The 19,564-nt window shown below is 39.0% G+C and overlaps 2 protein-coding genes across 3 annotated transcripts; both read right to left on the bottom strand.

Annotated features, from left to right (window-relative positions):
* Positions 1-725: 725 nt before the first annotated feature.
* Positions 726-15,288, bottom strand: LOC137951323 (uncharacterized). 2 transcript variants are annotated; one of them, XM_068797905.1, is made up of 15 exons: positions 15,115-15,288; positions 14,190-14,996; positions 5,084-5,391; positions 4,295-4,469; positions 3,554-3,637; positions 3,188-3,429; positions 2,856-3,084; positions 2,460-2,539; positions 2,297-2,381; positions 2,075-2,206; positions 1,714-1,827; positions 1,502-1,549; positions 1,233-1,317; positions 1,081-1,137; positions 726-1,003 (listed from the first exon to the last, which is right to left on the bottom strand). In XM_068797905.1, exons 3-15 carry the CDS (start codon positions 5,308-5,310, stop codon positions 864-866), a joined length of 1,698 nt encoding a protein of 565 aa, XP_068654006.1. In that variant the 5' UTR covers positions 5,311-5,391; positions 14,190-14,996; positions 15,115-15,288; the 3' UTR covers positions 726-863. The 2 variants fall into 2 exon arrangements, with proteins under 2 accessions (XP_068654006.1, XP_068654007.1); XM_068797906.1 differs by lacking the exon at positions 15,115-15,288 and having other exon boundaries at positions 14,190-14,999.
* Positions 9,115-9,771, bottom strand: LOC137951202 (uncharacterized). The gene has a single exon (XM_068797788.1). The coding sequence runs from the start codon at positions 9,769-9,771 to the stop codon at positions 9,115-9,117; it is 657 nt and encodes a 218-aa protein (XP_068653889.1).
* Positions 15,289-19,564: the final 4,276 nt, after the last annotated feature.

The raw sequence follows: 19,564 nt of genomic DNA, 5'->3' as shown, positions 1-19,564 counted from the left end.
GTTTGTATAGCTTGAGTGTACAGACTTTCGCAATTCGAAGACGAAGATCATGTAGATGCATGAAATGAAGATGAAGATCAAATTTCACGTCCCCCCCCCCATCTCCCACTCATTCAACCTCTCCTATTTTCTTGTTTTTCTCTCTTTCTCTCTCTTGTGCTCTAACATGGAAAAAACAGATGGAGAAGAAGGGAAGGGAAGGGAAAAGAAAATGAAAAAGAAGGAAAGGAACAAAAAGAAAATAAAAATATAATATTTTTCTCTTAGAGTTGTCTTCAAGGTTTCTTTTTCTTTTTGAGTCAATTTTAGTTTCTCTTTTTTGAGTTTTAAGTTCACGGTTTATATTGCAATGTCCATGGTTTTCTTCATATGTTAAAGTTATTCTTCTTAAGCTAGGTGTTGAGTCAAGCTTTGTTCGATTGCTTTGGTTTCCTTGAACATACGTGTCATCTTCTTCCTAGCCTTCTATAACAGTTGTAAACGTTTCATGATGATTGTTAATAAATCACGATGACATTTCCTTCACATACATCAACCGTATCTTTTGCTGCCAACTAATTCTTCAGATGACAAACTGCTGTCGTCGTTGTTAACACAAGATCATTTGATAAGACACTTGCATCACGTCCGATCAAATTTACAACTGAGGAACAAACCCCAACTCTCCTTTTTTTGCTCCCTTTTTTGGGGGAGATGGGCAGGAAAACAGATGAATCGTGAAGTCTAGCAAGAAGTGACCAAGCAAATAAATAACCTAATAATATAAGAATATATATATAGCAGAAAGCCAACAAAAAAAATAAAAAATGTAAACTTGTTTTTGTTTACTTCAGCTATGAACAATTGCTGGTGATGCAGTATGGCTATCTATGTCGAGTTTGAGGATATGGGGGTGGTCTGCCAGTCTGAGGAGATGGTTCAGGGATCTCAGCAACTTCATATTGTGTGGGCAGCAAGTTAAGAAAGCTTCCTTGGACAGGTTGTTGATCAGGAGTGGTGGTATCTGTGAGAAGTGCATTAGAAAGAATGTACCCATATGGACCTAGTGATTTGGAAAGGAAAATCAGTTCTGAATCATACCAAACAGTGATTTGATAGATGGTCGCTTTGGTTTGTTACCCTTTTTCTTCAACTCAGCTGTAGATAAACAAGATCACGAATACATTGAAAATGTCAGAGCATGAAAAATGTTTCCTAAATCCCAAAAACTGTGCAACGATATGAGAGACAACCAATGCCAGGAACTTGATGATCATTGACTATTTCAAAGTTCTTGTATGTGTATCCCACAAAGTTTACATCCTTTGATGAAAGCATCTGCAAGAATGAATGAATGTGAGTATAAGCATGTTACCGGATTGCGCACAAGTAACCATTATGTTTCCTGGACAAACAATCATATGAATGTTTATATGAAACAAAAAAATAGAAGACTCTAGGAGGTTTAATTCACCTCAGTAACAGAACTCATGAATTTGGGGCCAGAATATGATCAACTTACCTTCCTCCATGGACCTGACTTAGATGAAGTTTGTATTGGAGGTGCAGACTGCATTGGAAACACTGGAGCATTAATAAAAATATTGATTAACAAGAAAAATAACAAGTTAAGATTATCTGAAGAATAACAAATGCTAAAATTGTCACACATCATTTACTACAATTAGAAAATTTAACAGATCCATCACATTCCACAAAAAGAGCAAGAAATACCTCTTCAAACTTTTCAAAGTTTTGAGTATCCAGTTCATCATTGACTTCTGGAATAAAAGCAGCTTCCATCTGATACAGTTTATCCCACTGGATGCCTTTAAACCACGGATGTGCCTAAAGACATTTTGATAGTCAAACAGATTCACATGTCATTTGGGAAAACATAGTTAAAAATAAAAAAAACACTGATCTATTGTTTTATTTAAGGGTCTACTTTCACACTATTGCAGCAGTCAACCAAGGAACATCATAGTACCTTATTCATTTCTTAGTTAGTAACTTATGCTTATGCTCAAAAATTTTGTTTTTAGCAACTGGAGCAGTTACCAATTCTTTTAGTTTATAAATGCACAAAGCAAACCTTGATTTCGTGTGCTCCTTTAGTTCCAAGTCTCTGCTCTACATTGCACAACAGCCTACTGATAAGATCTTTCGCTTCAGCTGATAGCTTTGCCTCCTCAGGAAACTTCAAGTGAGTTCTCCAGTTCACAATCTAGATCATATTAAAAACATATAAATTAACTGATGAGAACTATACTAGTACAGCATCGTTGGAGAATATTGACACATAATCCAAAGATACCTTTCGGCAGGTTGACATGGGTTCTTCAGAATAAAAGGGGGGGTAACCCACAAGCATCTCATACATGATAGCTCCAAGAGACCACCTGCAAGAAAGGTCAACTTACGCAATGGAATAGAACCTAGCTGAAGCCTGACTAAAAATCAACAGAGATGTCACTAACCAGTCACATTCCATTCCATAACCTTTCTTTAGCAAAACTTCAGGAGCAATATAGTCAGGCGTCCCCACTGTTGAATAAGCCTGCAACAGCAAGAAGATTAAAAAAAAAAAAAATTGGTTTAGTCCCTAGTACCAACAAAAATGTTTTTATTTATTTATTTATTTGAATGTTTAAACCCTTTACCTGGTGAGACTTGAACCAAAGACCTAACTGTAAAGCCTCACGTGATCATTGAGCCTAAGACCTAAAGTGACTACTAACAGAAATATTTGATTTTTAACCTACTTTGTCCAAACCTGTTTTTATAATGTGAATCTAATTTTTACCACAATAATGGCAATAGATATCCAAACTTAAGAATATGTCATACAAGAATCATCCGTAAAGCAAGCTCACCAACATTCGCCTGTTCTTTTGCCAATGCAAAAGTTGTTCCTGCTGTGTACGCTTTGGTGCTGCTAAGCGCCTGTCACTGTCTAATGAAGGCTTAAAATCTCTACCCATGGCATAGTCAGACTCGCTAAGATTTGGAAAGTTACTACAATCCAAGGGTTTACACAACCCAAAATCTGAGAGCTTCATATGGCCATAACGATCAAGTAATAGATTGTCAGGCTTGATATCCCTAAATAGAAACAGAAATTTTCCAATCATTGGAAATGCTAGATAAATACAATGCTTTCATGTGATATTAAATACACAAGATAACAAAGGAAAACACGGCATACCTGTGGATATAGTTATGCTTGTGAATAGATTCAATTGCTAATACTGTCTGGCCCACATAAAATCTAGCCTCATCTTCTGTTAAAGTATCTTTCCTCATAAGCAAGGTCATCATGTCCCCACCAGGAAGATATTCCATAATTAGATAGAGAAATTCCTCATCTTGGAAAGAGCAGTAGAGTTTCACAATGCAGTTACTGTCAACCTCAGCAAGCAGATTCCGTTCAGCTTTAACATGCTCCACCTAAATAAGATAAGCAGAAAATGGGCCTAAGGAACAAGCAACCCTTCGAAGAATACATCTGCTTAGTTTTTTCTTCATAAAATTTTGAAAGAAAAAAGTAAAAAAAAAGTTCTTGGAGTTACACCTGGCCTCGTCGAAGCATCTCCGCTTTCTTGAGTTTTTTCATTGCATAGACATGACCAGTGGTCTTCTCTCTACATAGTCTTACCTAAAAAAGAAAATGGAACTGCAATCATATTAAACAAAAGCAATTTGCAACTATCTTGAACTCTTAGTATGTGGGGTAAGCAGATGAGTGGATGGATTCTGGTGTGTGTGTTATGAACCAAAATGTTGAGTAAGATTTTAGGAGCATATGATGGATATTTTTAGGGTTTTTGATGGATGTGGGTGATCGCTACCCTGTTCAAGGTGGGCAGCTCCCAAATGCTCTCTTTGAGGGGAGTCCTCAGTAGAAACACATGCAATCCAGATAAGGAAGAACTAATCAAAATACAGAATTTACAAATTAATCCCTACATACATAATACAAATACGACTACTTTCCCAATTATATATAGTTAAAGTTCAAGCAAAATCAATCCTAAAATAACTAACCTAGTTAAGAACCATTTTCCCTAACTAATAAATGCAAGATTTTTCTATTCATTGATCCATATGAGACTACTCTAACCCTCCCCCACATGTGTAAATCCTTTTTGTGGCTCTACATGGATGGTTTGGATTGAGGCCCACGTACAAGCTCTGATACCCTGTTAAAGTTGGATCCAAGCTCATCCAAAAGTTACTAGTTGAAGTTAAGAAGCCTCTTTCCCAATGTGTGTGTGATGTGTGCATGTGTGTGTGAGAAAGAGAAGAAAGAGACCTCTCCAAAAGCACCTCTTCCTATGATGGTCAGCAACCCAAAGTCATCAACGCCCATTTTATGTCTTTGGAGGCGCATATATTCTGTCTCCTTTTTCTCCAAATATTTTAGAAGATTATTCTGCTCTTCCTCGGAAATTTCAGCATCAGCAAGTTTTCTCTCCAGGATCCACCGTCTAAAATTATGCCAAATGAAAGTAAGAATGACAACAAGAAGTTCAAATGCTCCTGATACAAACTATTGTACTACAAGATAACTCCAACAAAAGGACATGACTGGAGGGAAAAAACTAAGTTAAACATGACAAAAGAAAACAATTTGAATACTATCCCAATCCACTTTTCATTTTGGAAAAGTTAGTCTTGATCAGTTTGACTAAATTAATCTTCAGAATTGAATTAAGAGCTTACTCGCACTTAGAAGATAACATTTCAACAAAAAATGGATACCACTTTTTTTTTTCTTTTTTTTCTTTTTATAAAGATGAGAGCTGGAAATCACTATCACTAACTAGTATGTTCATAGCTAACTGAAAATAAATAATTTCAAAAAATTTATGCTTTTGTTAGCCTACTTGACCACAGGCATATGAAAGATGGAGTAAGAAAGAAATCTGGTGTACTAATACATGTCAAACTAGAACCAAAGAAGTCTTGGTGCACTAATACATGTCAAGCAAGAACTTCAAAGACAAATACTGCTATATAAAAGAATTAGATAATGACATTGTAGTCTGCTATTCATTTTAAACATAAGAGTAATCAAGTATTTAGGAAAGGTCATATCTACCTCTCTTTACGATCTTGCAAGCCCTTCATCTGAGCTTTATAATGGTTCTCAATGTATTGTTTGGCCGCAGCAACCTTCTGTTTAGTGATGTTTGAAGGTGCCTCATCACTGAGAGGAGGCTTCTGCCCATCTTTACCCTGATCTGCTTCCTTCTTCTTAGCAGGACTAGATTTGAATTTTTCACCCCTAGCTTGGAATTTCTGAAACCAACTTCTTGCAGAATCCATTTCAGTGTAACATCAACATTGCCTGCAGTCCACTCTATATAATCTCAATGCTGTTAACTGCTTAACCTTTAATAAGGAAATCTGCAAAAAGAAAATACAAAATCTTATTAGATAGCATGGTCTCACCGATCGATGGATATATGCCTCCAACAAGAGGAAGAACTAATTTAGATACAATACACTAGAAATAAAATATTTTTTATAAATAATAAAAATAAAATTGAAGTACGAGGTAAGTGATCAAGAACCACTTCAGTGCCTCTTACATCTTTCTCATAGTTTCCTATTAGAGCAATAGGAAACTCACATTTCTATCCTTTTTAACATTTATTAAAGATAAGAGGAATGAAGAGGAATCAAGCAGAAAATTTTCTCGTCCCAAAACATGGCACAAACTAAAGAAAATTTTCCCGTGGCATGTTTTCCTATAATTTTCAGTTGACACAAACACACCCAAAGAGCGTTAAGGATCGAGTTTTGACCCCTAATAAGGACTGCACAACTCATGCAGCTTTCTCTCCTTTCTTCTCTCCTTCTCTTCTCTCTTCCACACATCAATCCCTAACTTCTACAAGATTCTTTAGTTATGCCTATGATTCTTGTAGAGATCCACCTTTATTACATCTATATCTCACAATCACCTAGAGCAATGCCTTTTTCCCTTTTCAACCAAAATACATGATAATCTTATGAACAAACCACATGATCAACATGAGGTCATCAATAAGGCAGCCATAGAATTGAAAAAGGTTCAGTTTGGATAGGAATTAAAATAATGAATCAGAAGTAGCTGAACGTTACTGATTGTTTCAGGACGGTTTGTGAGAAAATTAGAAGCTCCCTAAAGATCAAATTTCAGGTTGTATGACAATTAGCAGAAGCATCATGTGTTTTTAAGTTCTTGAATCGCCACATTAGATCAAACTCTAGACAGTTATTACATAAATCTGTTGTTAATTTGCAGTCTCAAAAAGGGTCATTAGTGAAGGATTATAAAGTCAAACAGAGGATGAACCTCTCTCCAATAAAGACAAGCCAATATCATTTTTTTTTTTTTTTTTAATAAAGATGTAATCCATTAAAAACAAAAAGTTACAAAGAGATAGGGAGCATATCCGTAACAACAAGATGTTGAAGAGATGCTCCCTGTTTGGCAAGCACATCTGCTGCCGAATTTGCAGATCTCGAAGTGTGAGGCCAAATACAAGACAATAGTGAGGCAATCTCTAAAATCTCCTGGAAAATTTCCCAATGCCTCCATGGCGGAAAAGAAGTGCCACGGCCCCATCCAATGACTACCTTGGAATCCCCTTCAATGTGAATTGGGCCACTACATTTATCTTTGAAGATCCGGAGCCCGTTGAGAAGACCATGAAGCTCTGCAGACGTTGAATCGGAGATGCCTAATGGACCCGCATAAGAAAACCACTGGTTGCCAAATGAGTCTGAAACCACACCTCCGAAACCTGCTATCCCCGGATTACCGAGAGAAGATCCATCAAAATTCAATTTTAAGTATCCAACCTCTGGGGGCACCCACTCTTTCATAACTTGAGTCTTGGTCCCCAAATGCATCTTTGCTAGATTGCTCCAGTTTTCATGAATAGAAGTGCCCTTGAAAGAACTGAAAGGCTTTTTTGTCAAGAGCCAGGTGGATATTTGGCCCATCACTTTGTCCGCTACATTTTTCTCAGATTCAAATTTAGCCTCAAACCTCCTCCTATTCCGTTCATTCCAAATCCCCCATGGCACAAAACTGGCACATGCCGATAGCATCATTTTACCGAGTCCAGGAAGGGGATAACCATAGATTGACTTGCTAAATCTGAATAGATCTACAGAGATACATATTTGCAAGTCGAAATTGCAAAAGATAGAGGACCAAACCTTCCAAGAATACGGGCATAATAACAAGGTATGGCTGGCGGATTCTTCTTCAATGTTACAAAGAGGACATAGCAAGTCTATTGAGGGGTGACCCCTTCTTCGAAACACATCCGCTGTAAGGATCTTATTTTGGCAGGCACTCCACATGAAGAATTTTACTTTTGGAGGGCAACAAAGCCGCCACACAAAATAAATATCAAGCTCCCTCTGCGTTGAGTCCCAACCATTAATGTGTCTGTATGCAGATGCAACTGAGAATTTACCGCTTTTGTCAGGCCACCATATGAGCTTGTCTGCATTAGAAGGCCTCATCCTGACATGATTCAAAGAATCCAGTAAACGGCTTGCTTCCATTGCTTCTACATCAGAAAGACCCCTTCTGGGATGGAGATTCAAAACACCTCCCTCGAAAGCATCTGCCACTGTTATCTCCCTTTGAGTGGAGATAAGAAATATACTGCTAAAAGAGTTTCTCAAAGGTTCCTGTCCTGTCCACCAATCGTCCCAAAATTTAAGAGACCTGCCGTTACCCACAAAAAATCTACAAGCTGAGGAGAAATCTGGAAGAAGTAAATGAAGAGATCTCCAAATTGATGATAGCCTTCTCCGATTTCCCCCTGACATCCACCATAAAGAATTCCAACCCAACTTGGTACGAACCATATCCTTCCAAAGGTTTGATGAATTTGTGTTAAACTTCCATATCCACTTAAGAAGCAAGGCTTTGTTCAGTTCTTTTGATTTTCGAATCCCAAGTCCACCTAATTTCTTAGGCAAACAAACTTCATCCCATCTAACCAAGTGATATTTAAAGGAATCACTTGAACCTCTCCAAAGGAATCTTCTTTTCAATTTATCCATTGTTTTGCATACCGATGACGGGCAGGGCATAAAGGATAGCGCATAGTTTGGTGTGTCAGCAATACATGACTTGAGGAGTATCAATCTACCTGCTTTGCTAAGGAGCCGCCCCTTCCAAGTTGCTAAACGAGCTTCAATTTTTTCCAGCACCGGGTTCCATAAGTTCTTAGAAAGTCGCCCATGAAAGAGAGGGAGACCAAGATATTTGGCAGGAAGTGTAGTAGTAGAGCAACCAAATGAACTTGCCATCTCTGCAAGGTTCTCTTGGTCCACATTAAATCCTATGAGAGATGTTTTCCCCCAATTAACTTTCTGCCCAGTTGCTATTTCAAAAAGACCCAATACTGCCTTTATCCTCCTGACACTGTGCATATCTCCGACTCCAAAAATGATAGTATCATCTGCGTACCGAAGGATCGGAATATTAAAAGCCCGGTGCGGACTTGTTGGAGGTAGCCATCCAAGGTCGACCGCTGAATAGAACATAGCGGACAGGAATTCTGCTACTATGTTGAATAGGAGCGGGGAAAGAGGGTCCCCTTGTCGAATACCCCTGGTTCCTTTAAAGTATCCACATACCGAGCCATTGAGTAGAAGAGAATATGATGCTGAACCCACACAATTCCGAATCCAGAATCGCCATCTTTCACTAAATCCCATTTTTTCCATTATTTCATCAAGCAGGATCCAATTTACTCTATCAAAAGCTTTTTCGAGATCAAGCTTTAGGGCGATTCTTGGGTCCTGATTATACCTGAAATGATCCATAAGCTCGTGTGCAGCCATTGTGGAATCCAGAATCTCTCTCCCCTTTAGGAAAGCGCCTTGACCTCTGTGAATGACGATGGGCAACACTGCCTTTAAACGATGTGCTAATATTCTTGCAATGATTTTATATGCACTCGTAACCAGACTGATGGGGTGAAAATCCTCAGGTTTTTCAACACTTGCTTTTTTCGGCACCAATGTGATAAAAGACGCGCCAATGCTGCGGTATGTGATGCCGTTTCTGAAGAAACCGTGGACCATAGCACTTATATCTTCTCTCAGCCGAGCTCAAAACTTTTTCAGAAAGTCTCCATTAAAACCATCTGGGCCAGGTACCCTGTCACTCTCCATGCCCAGGACCGCCCGCTCAATTTCAGCCGAAGAAAAAGGAGATTCAATTAGTGCTACCGCTGCTGGGGAGATGCGAGAAAAACAAATGTGTGTAAGCTTCGGCCTGCTGGTACACTCCTCCGAGTATAGTTCTGTAAAAAACTTAACCAGCTCGTTAGTTATTGAGATCCAACACGACGTTACCTCATTATTAATGCATAATGAGGTAATTCGATTGGACCTCCTTTTTGCCGAAGCGACGGCATGAAAAAATTTGGTATTTGCATCTCCTTCTTTTAGCCATTTGAATCTAGCTCTTTGCTTCCATCGAACTTTCTCTTGGTGCAGAATCGTGCTGAGCTTAAAATTGAGAGAGACTCGAAGCGAAAATTCATCAGAAGTTAAGTACCTTTGTTCCTCCACCACGTCCAGAGCCGCAATCTGAGATGTGAGGGAAGCCTTCTCGACAATTAATGAGGTATGACGACTATTGGCCCACTCCTTAATTTTTCCTTTAATGAAGCGCAATTTTAGGGGGAATGCCCACTCCCTTCTGCCAAAACTTGGACCCTCATCCCACCAACCATCAATAAGAGATTCAAAATTTTCCTCCATTAACCAAGAATTTTCAAACCGGAAAGGCGAAGGCCCCATTTTTCAAACACTGATGTCAACAAGATAGGCCAGTGATCTGAGCCTACCTTGTTCAGAACTCTTCCAGTAACATTTCCAAACATCTGCAGCCAGTTGTTACATGCCAAGAATCTATCCAATTTAGATAATACGGGTTGTTGTTGACTGTTTGTCCATGTGTAATTCTTACCGGATAAGGGAATCTCATCCAAACCATTCCCCCCAATGAAGTCTGAGAAGCCTCGCATAGAGGCTGTAATGCGAGTAGCCGGGGGGCTCTTCTCATGACAATATCTGATGGCATTGAAATCCCCAGCAAGGAGCCATGGGGAATTCCAATTCTCCAGAAGCGTACTAAGCTCCTCCCAGAGAAGGCTGCGGTCCCTGTAACTAGTTGGACTGTAAACTCCACCCACACACCAAATTCTGTTAGTGGAGAGATCTCTGAACTGAATACCCAGAGAGAAACGACCTTCCATGAAATTAAGAGAGTCAAACTTAGTCGTGTCCCATGCAACAAAGATACCTCCGGAGTGGCCAATTGCATTCACCGATGCCCACTTGATTGAGGGGCACGCCCAAAGTTCCTTGGCAATATCGTTTGTCATCTCTTGACACTTTGTTTCTTGGAATATGACAATAGAAGGCTTAAATTGAGATAGGTAACTTGATATCGTACCTCGCTTCTGGGTAGAGCCAATCCCTCTGACATTCCAAGACAGCAAGATCATTTGCTACCCTGGCCTTGAACTCCCAACGCCGTAATGTCCCCATTCAGCTGTTCATGATACATCACGCCCATTAAGCGTGCCAATTCCATCATATTTTTCCATGTCTCTTCGTCATATTTTTTTTTCTCCATGCGAAGTTCCTTTACAATACTCTCAGCTCTGTCCGTGGGAGAGGGAGCCGATTCTACATTCTTTTTTACCACGTGGCTAGTAGCTTCTCTCTGAGATAAATTAGTTCCCAAATTTTCTCTACTTTCCTGGAAAGTATTCCGTAGAGGGGGAGAGCTTGGAGCCATGATAGGTAGTTTTCCTTGGCCTGGGTATTATGCCTGTTCAGTCTCCACTTGAGTGTTTGATAATTCTGTAGAAATCACCAATCTATCTTTTCTCTGCGTGTCAGATCCTTGAAAAAGACTTAGAGTAGCCCCTTGAGAGTGTTCATTCCGTTCCCCGAGAGAGACAGAAGTCGGGGGGAAGACGAATTCCTGTCTTTCTCCTAATTTTGGAATTGAATCATCAGAACCCGATTCGATTATTGGTTCCTCGGGCTTACGCACCTGAGAGGCTCTTGGCTCGAGGTTCAAAATTATTTTCTCTTTTTGTTTTGTCCTTTCTGTAGTCTCGGGAGGAGTGGTAAACTTGGGTTTGGATGAAAAGAATGACGCTGAGATAGGAGAAAGGGTATATTTTTGGAATTTGAGAAAGTTGAGAGACCAGTATTATCCGAGATACGTGCAAAGTCAGACTCGATTTCAGAGCCAAGCTCATTTTCCGGGATACGCTGACCTTTTATTTTTTGATTTTGAAGAGACATGGTTTTCGAGAAAGGATTTGAACTTCGTTCACCCTCTCCCTTGTTTTGATTTAAATTTTGAAATAAAGGGGGGAGGGAATGGGTGCATTGCTCATCGGATACCGTGCGTGGCTTGTTGAGTGCTTGGGGGGGCAACACGGAAGAGAGCCCAGACACGCTACCCTCAGTAGTTCTCTGGGATTTCGAAATACCTTTACACGCCTCGACTGCAGCGTCTCCGTTTTCAAAATTTGAATCAGGTATCAAATTTATTTTAGCTGACATACGTACCTCTTTTTCCGGGATCGACACGCTTCTCGAAAAAATCCCCTCTCGTCCCGTAGTCCCACTGGCAGGAGTCTCCGGCATAGTGCTTCTCTTGCGCGTCCGGCGACCTTCCGGTGACCGCAAGACACCAATCTCCCCGAAAGACATTTCTAGCCATACAAAATCTTCCCCGAAGCTTAGTTTTTGGTAGCTTGTCTCTCTCCAATGACATTTGGGGTTGACGAAAGCCATGGCAACGTCCAGTTTGGAGCCATCCGCCGTGGATTCCAACCATTGTATTATCTTTCCGAAAGAAGTAAAAATTTTCCTGAGTACCTCCTCCGTCCATAGTTCGATAGGGAGGCCACGGATTGAAATCCATTGGCCGAGAACCTGTCCTACCGGAGTTGTTTCCCATTCCACCGCGAATAGTTCCTCTTCTTGTAGCCATTTCTTATTCCCCAGAATTTCTTCCGTTTCCTCTCTCGATTTCGTAGTAACCAGCCACTTCCCGGGTGCCATCCACGCAATTTTTGGTTGAAGAGAAAACATTTCGCCGAACCAGAGAGCAAGTCTGAGACTATTCCATCTCGTCGAGGGGGATTCCACGATGAGGCTTGTGCTTAGTTTCTGTTTTCCTCTTTCGAAAAGATCTGGGGGTAGATTTATGACCGGGAGCTTATCAGGAGTTTGGGGGATTTGGGGGATTTTCTGTTGGGGGTTTTCGGGTGCTACAGAGAAAGAGGATTTAGGAGGTTTGTTTTTCGAAATGGACATTTGAAGGGGGGGAAGTGTTGAAGATCATTTCGGTGAGGTAGATTAATCATGTCCTTCCTCGTCTCAGGCGTCTTAAACATGTTCTCGCCGAGTGCTAGTATCGAAATTCGCAGCTCTTTCCAACAGTGACAATCGCCGAGAGATTCCGGTAAGTACACGCGCGCCATAACTTGGAGTCCTCTCCTCTGAAGAATTTTTAGCTCTCTGATACCTTTCTTCCGGAATACAGAGACGGTAAACGAAATTTCATCTATATGGATTTCACGAAATCTCGGAGCATTCCCAGAGTCTCCATCTTCGAGAATGCGGGCAAAATTCGAGTCTGCTGCAGGTGGGATAGAGATATAAGATCTTCGTTGCCCGTTCCTTATCATTATACGAACTGCCTGGCCCGAAATCTGCTTCATCGAGATTTCCGTGTCGCCGTGAACCCACGATGCTTCGCCTCTTCTACTGCTCCTTTTTCGAGTTGCAGATCTTCCCTTCACCGTGCACCAAGGTCCATCTTCTCCCGTCGCCAGCGGTTTTCCCCTATCCTCTTGTCACTGTTGATCCTCGATGTCGGATGTTTCCATATCCGTCACTCCATTTACCACTTGCAACTTGCTAGCTAATTGTCATGTGAACCAAGACAAGCCAATATCATGCTATTATGGGTCATTAATTGTAGTTTTTAAAACTTTTGCTCCTTCCAAAATCCAAATTCATATTAACTCAATAATTGATAAAAGTAGTACTAACAAAATATACCTGGGCTGGTCACATCTTACAAAAGTATAGGAAAGATAAAGGAATCTTATCATCAAACTAATCCTACTACAACCATGAAAGGAAAATGCATTCAGACATAATTCCCAGCATAGGGAACTTCAATTGCCAAAAACGACAATACATTTTCACTTCCTAAAAATGCCTAACATAATTAATAGTCTATTGAAAGGTATAAATCAGCTGAGAGAATTCACCTTATGCTATTTAATGATATAACAAAAGAACTGCAAGAAAAGTGGAAAAAATTAATATCTTGCAAAGAGCATTTCTGCCCAGAATTCTCTTGTGTGTAAGAACAAAATATGGTAATATCACCGAGATTTACAACGCTGTTCAAATCAAACGTAAATGCATGTCATGAAAGACAAAAAGAGAACAAAAAATGTTCCACCAAAGAAGCACTTTTTGTTTAGGTCTATGAAGTCACAAAACTGATACGTTTCAGGACATAATTAGATAAAATTGAGTTAAAAAAGCATCACAAGAATGACATAGAAATAGGCATTCTCAAGACGAACAGGCTCAAACCAGGCAAACGGAACAACTAGAATGGTTCCCTGTTTCCAGCAATCAAAAACAAGAACCCTCACTCTTGGAAGATGTAAACAGAACCTTTAATACTACAATCGTAGGACATGACAATTCACGTAGTTATACTAAAAAAAATCCAAGAACAAAAATAATTGGTAAAGCTTAGGATTTTAGAGTCACAACTAGAAAGTAATCAAACTTGGCATCAGATCCAATAAAACTCAATCTTGAACAGCGTCAGCAAAAAACATCAACACGATGAAGCATAGAAACGGTCAACTCCCCGCAAGCTCTCCCGTCGATACAATGGCCATAACAAAATTCCTACTATAGTTCGATAAATTCAGTAGCGCCATAACAACAATTCTCCCCAACTCAATAAAATCAGAAAGGAAAAACAAAAAGATAAGAAAACATTCGCAAGGTATCACCTACCAACGATCTAAAAATCGACTTGTATCTTCAGGAATCCTTGATACGACAATCTCTTACATGGTTACTTATAATAAAAGAGTAAATCGGAAATTTACCTTGGCGTATATTGAATTCAACCCCGAGGCTTTCCCTCTGAATCCAGACTTACAGCTTCGATCCACCTCCGGTTGACTACCAGAGACTGATTGGGGGAGGTAATGGGCTGGTTAACTCTTTCGGACTCCGGCGACTTTCAGTCGGACGTAAATGCCTCGTCAAACTTGAGGTATTTACACCTAAAACTTTTCAAAATACAAAGCAGGAAACAGAAGCGTCCTATAGTTGTCAAAATTTTCAGTGTTTGCCACATCCACTCTTGTCGTCTAAATGTGATCTGAACGAGTTGACAACAATTACATCAAATCCGCGTTATGCCCTTATATCCAGTAATATATTGAATCTAACAAACGATCATCACCTACTAGTCTAGAATAATAAAGCAGAGGAAATAAAAGAATAATTGTCTGACGTCCTTGAGATGAGGCTTCAGTTGAAGTTTGGATAAAAATTAAGAAAAGGGTAATGTTGAAATGGATGAGGTAACCACGTAGAGACGAAGGAGAAGGTACAATCTCACTGAGAGCAAGATTATTATATTTTTTTCTATCGGAAATTCAAAGAGAAGAAAGCGGAGAAGAGATTTGGAGAAGGCGGCAGGAGAAATTGAGAATGAGATGCCAATCTGGAGACAGCAATCGGAAGAGGAAAAAAAAATTCACAGTTGGAAAAGGACTAGAATAGTGATGAGGGGAGTTCGGCTTTTTGGACTCTCGGCAACAAGCACGAGCTGTCAACCGCACAATGGTAATAAAGAAGCGTTTACTGAATCTCCAGACTGCCCCGCCTTCATTTACTCAGTGTACCTGAAAGCAACTGTCAGACACGGAGTTGAATCGATCTCCAAGGGTTTCGTCTCGTTAGGTCTTTACAAATTTTTATAGGAGATTAACGTAAATTAGAAATGAATGAGCGAGCAATTACCTTTTGAGTTCAGCCGAAACGAACAAAAAAGATGAGAGAGAGCTTCCGGCAGCCATTAGATGAAGAATAAAGATAAAATAGTAAAAGGTTCGTCCCCTCCATTCACCAAGTGCCCCCACTACCAGTCGCCGTAGCCTTGACTTTAAAGCAACTTGATTCAAATTGACAGATGGAGTCCCCAGCCCCGGGCTATTCTCGTAACGCTCTCCATCGGGTCGGGGCAGTCGCAGAGATTTTTTCGCGTTATCTTTATCATTCACCCGCCGGCGACGGCATCTAGGTGGCCCGACAATAACGGCGGCGCTGCGTTGATCGTGACTACATGATCGCCACTCTTCAATGGCCGGCAACTAATGCTCCCAACGCGTTTTCTTATTCTTAACCATCTCAACCGTCCATGTGGCGAAAAATATCCTCGTTTGTTGTTCCCACCAAAACGTAAATTTTACTTATTATATATTAATTGATATTAAATTTATAATTTATAGATTAAAGATATTAAATTTACGTTAATAAAACACCACTAAGATAAAATCATAGAAATAGATATTAAATCCTCCATAATTCTCCTTATCTTGAGAGTCATACATATATCATAAAATTGAAATAAGAAGAATAAAGAGAGAATAACTTTCATCTTGAAGAATATAAATAGAATTTAAAGTGCACAATATAACTTTTGATAATTCATTTACAAGACTGGGTGTGCAAATAGCCTTAGCCTCACTTGTAAGACCATGGAGGAATTTATAGAATTCTAAAGGGTGTTGCACTAATGACTATTCATAATGATACATCCCTTAAGAGAGATACATCATCTAAGGAGAGATACATCCCCTCAAGAGAGATACATCTCCTTATTCTTAAGGGATGTGTCCACTAAGTCAAGGTATCCAATTAATCTACCTCTACAGGGGGATGTGTTGGCCATTATTCCCTGTACTGAACATCTAATGACAAGACATCTAGAAATGGGCCCCACGCCTATAAAACCATGGTAATTTTATTTCATAAATAATATATTTAAAACCATAATTTCATAAAACTCCCACTTGGTTTCAAATCCATTTCAAATTCCGATTTTCGAAAAAAACATGAAAAATCAATTTTGATACATAAAACCATACCATGACGATAGGCATTACCTTAAACACTTTAATATACATGTGTAGTTAACCCGGGCCTACATTTTATATATCTTAGATATCCAAGGCAGGGGAATAAACCAAATCCATACTTGTCAAATTTGCCAGTTCAGTGGTCTCCATTCATAGCATACTCGGACCTGAACTCAGGGTAAAGCTATGTACCAGTTCGAGTATTATCCACTAAGGTAATTGTGCCTAATCAGTACCATAGGCATGAATAATTTAGACATCCAACCCTACCTTCCTATTGAGACCTTTCCGTATATAAATACAAGTATATACCTAATAGAAAAGTTGGACATCAAGGCATCTCACCGTCCATAGCATACTCAGTACCTGAGGAGCTCAGGGTAAAACTCTATACCAGCATGAGTATTAGCCGTAAAAGAAAGTGTGCCTATACAGGTCCCATTGGCCTGGACAATTTAGAGACTCAACCGTCATTCCCTATTGAGACCCTCACGTATTCACGTACAAGTGAATACCTAATAGGGAAGCTGAATCTCAAGGCATACACTGAGTACTCATATTATCACCCAAAAGCATATGCATTCTTTCAAAATCATTCTTTCAAAATGGTCATTCCATGGAATATAAATTACAATGTCATGACATAGTATGACAAATCATTGAGACCACAATGCATACAAAACAATGTTCTCTCACTTGGTCTCATCAATTATAAACAAATCAAACCCATGTTTCCCACATGGAAAGTGAAACTAGTCATGGGAAGACACATGGTTAGTGGATCAGCTAAGTTGTCCGAAGAAGATATCTTATAAATAACAACTTCATCCTTCCTCAACATGTCTCGTATGTAGCGATATTTGTCTTCGATATGTTTAGCCTTAGAGTGACACTTTGGATATTTCATGACTGCAATAGCAGATGCTTTATCACAAAAAAATAGGAATAGGTCGCTCCACACAGTCTACTACTAGAAGACTTCGCAAGAATTTGCGAAGATAGACAACCTCTCTGGTAGTTAAGTTCATAGCCACTTATTCTGCCTCCATAGTTGATTGCGCGACACAGTCTTGCTTCTTGCTTTTCCGAGAAATGACACCTCCGCCAAACATAAAAATAAAACCAGAAGTAGACTTGCGGGTATCAATACATCCTTGATAATCTGAGTCGGAATAACCAATCAATTCCAACTTGTCCGCTTGATAAGTCAAAGCATATGACTTTGTTCGTTTTAGATAGCGCATTACCCATTTAACTCATTCCCAGTGAGTGAAACTTGGATTAGCCTGACCATACCTCATAAGATATTTTCTCAACTGACTTTGAAGGTACTCTATTTGAGATATAGGTAGCTGTCAATAGTGCTTCTCCCCAAAAGGATATTGGCAAATTTGCAAGTGTCATCACATATCTTACCATCTCTAGTAAGGTTTGATTTCTCCTTTCAGCAGTATCGTTCTGTTCAGGTGTATAAGGCATGCTAAACATATGGCTAATCCTATTTGACTTGCAAAATTCAGAGAATAACTCCGAACAATACTCTCCACCTCTATTAGTTTGCAATGTTTTGATCTTCCTTCCAGTGGCATTTTCTACCTCCAATTTGAAGGTTTTGAAATAATCTAAGGCCTCATTTTTTTTATACAATAAATATATTTTTCCATATCTTGAACAATCACCTATAAATGTGATAAAATACGAATGACCATTACAAGTATTCACATTCATAGGTCCACATATATCAGAACATGAGAACTTCTTGAGCCTTTGGATGGAAAAGGTATCTTTGTCATTTTTCCATATATACAACACTCACAAATAGGAAAATCATTATGTGAAAGAATTTTCAATAATCCTTGTGTCACAACACTTGTAATTTTATCCTTGTTTATATACCCTAGTCGTAAATGCCACAAATACAATTCATTTTCTTTAATATCCGAAGAAGTAGGAACATTGGACACCATATTTCCACTAATTTACAATTGATATAGACCAGAATTTTGAAAACCTCTCAAAATAACTTTATCGTCTTGTAACATATGAAACTTTTCACTTCCAAAGTAAAATGTAAATCCAAGTTTCTCAAAGTAAGATATAGATAATAGACTTTTTCTCATAGAAGGAGCATAAAGACAATCTTCTAAATAAAAAAACTTGTTATCAACAAGCTTTAGTCGGTAAGTTCCCACATCTTCCATAATGGCCTTTTCATCATTTCCCATGTAAATAAAGCTTGTTCTGTCCTCAATATTTCTTAGCTCCTTGAAGCCCTGCAATTGATTCGATACATGAACAATTGCACCAGAATCAACCCACCAACTAAAAGGCTTGAAATAAATAGTACAAGTTTCAAAAGATAAGGACTCACTAGTGTTCTCATGTTGCCCTTCTTGCATGGTTTTTAAAAACCCTACAATACTTCTTTATATGTCCAGGCTTATTACAGAAGAAGCAAACACGTTGATTTGCATGTACTTCAACCCTTTGTTGATTGACCTTTTTGTCCTTGAAGTTTTGAAATCGAAAGCTCTTTCCCTTCTTCTTAAAATTTTTCTTCTTCAGCTTCAAAACTACGTTAGCGCTAGGTAAAGTTTTATCTAACTCAATACTTGGATTGATTCTATCGGACTGGTGGTCGATCATATTAACCAAATCAAATATAGTCCACTTTGTGTTGGATAAAGAATAAAAATCTTAAATATATTTGACCTATTTGGGTAAAGAGTTGATAATGGTGACCACTTTAGTTTCTTCATCCATTGGTCTACCATGATATTGTAACTCATCTGCCATGTCAAACATATCATTTACATGTTTTCTCACTTCAACATTTTTTGCGCATTTGGCACGAGTGAACTTTTGCCACAAGTTATTGATGTGAGTAGATGACTTTTTACCATATTTAGCCTCAATCTGGTCGAGAATCTCTTTTGTAGTGGGGACATGAAAATAAGTCATCAAGAGAGTCTCACTTAGAGCCCCAAGAATATGTGACATAGAAATTTTATTAGCATCATCCCATTCCTTGAATTTTCTAAGGTCCTTCTTATACTTTTTTAGATTATTGGGGTAGTTTATTTGGGAAGGTCTTTAAGGAGGAGTATTCATTTTGATAATCTTATCAAACCTAATAGCCTCGTAGCATTATGTCAACCCGTTGTGACCAGTTCACATAATTAGTCAAGTATATTTTTCTTTAGGGACTCAGCAAAATTATGTCCACTACTGGATGTTCCTATCATCCAAAAAATATTTCAATATTTGGGAGAACATACATAATTATACAATCATCTCAGCCATCTAGTACTCCCACTTACCCTTTGGGGATT

This window comes from Aristolochia californica, unplaced genomic scaffold (genome assembly GCF_029961685.1).
Source record: "Aristolochia californica isolate CCGP_79_NKW_82.1479 unplaced genomic scaffold, dmAriCali1.0.hap1 SCAF_15, whole genome shotgun sequence".
Classification (NCBI taxonomy): domain Eukaryota; kingdom Viridiplantae; phylum Streptophyta; class Magnoliopsida; order Piperales; family Aristolochiaceae; genus Aristolochia; species Aristolochia californica.
This window is presented reverse-complemented; position numbering and strand designations above follow the sequence as displayed.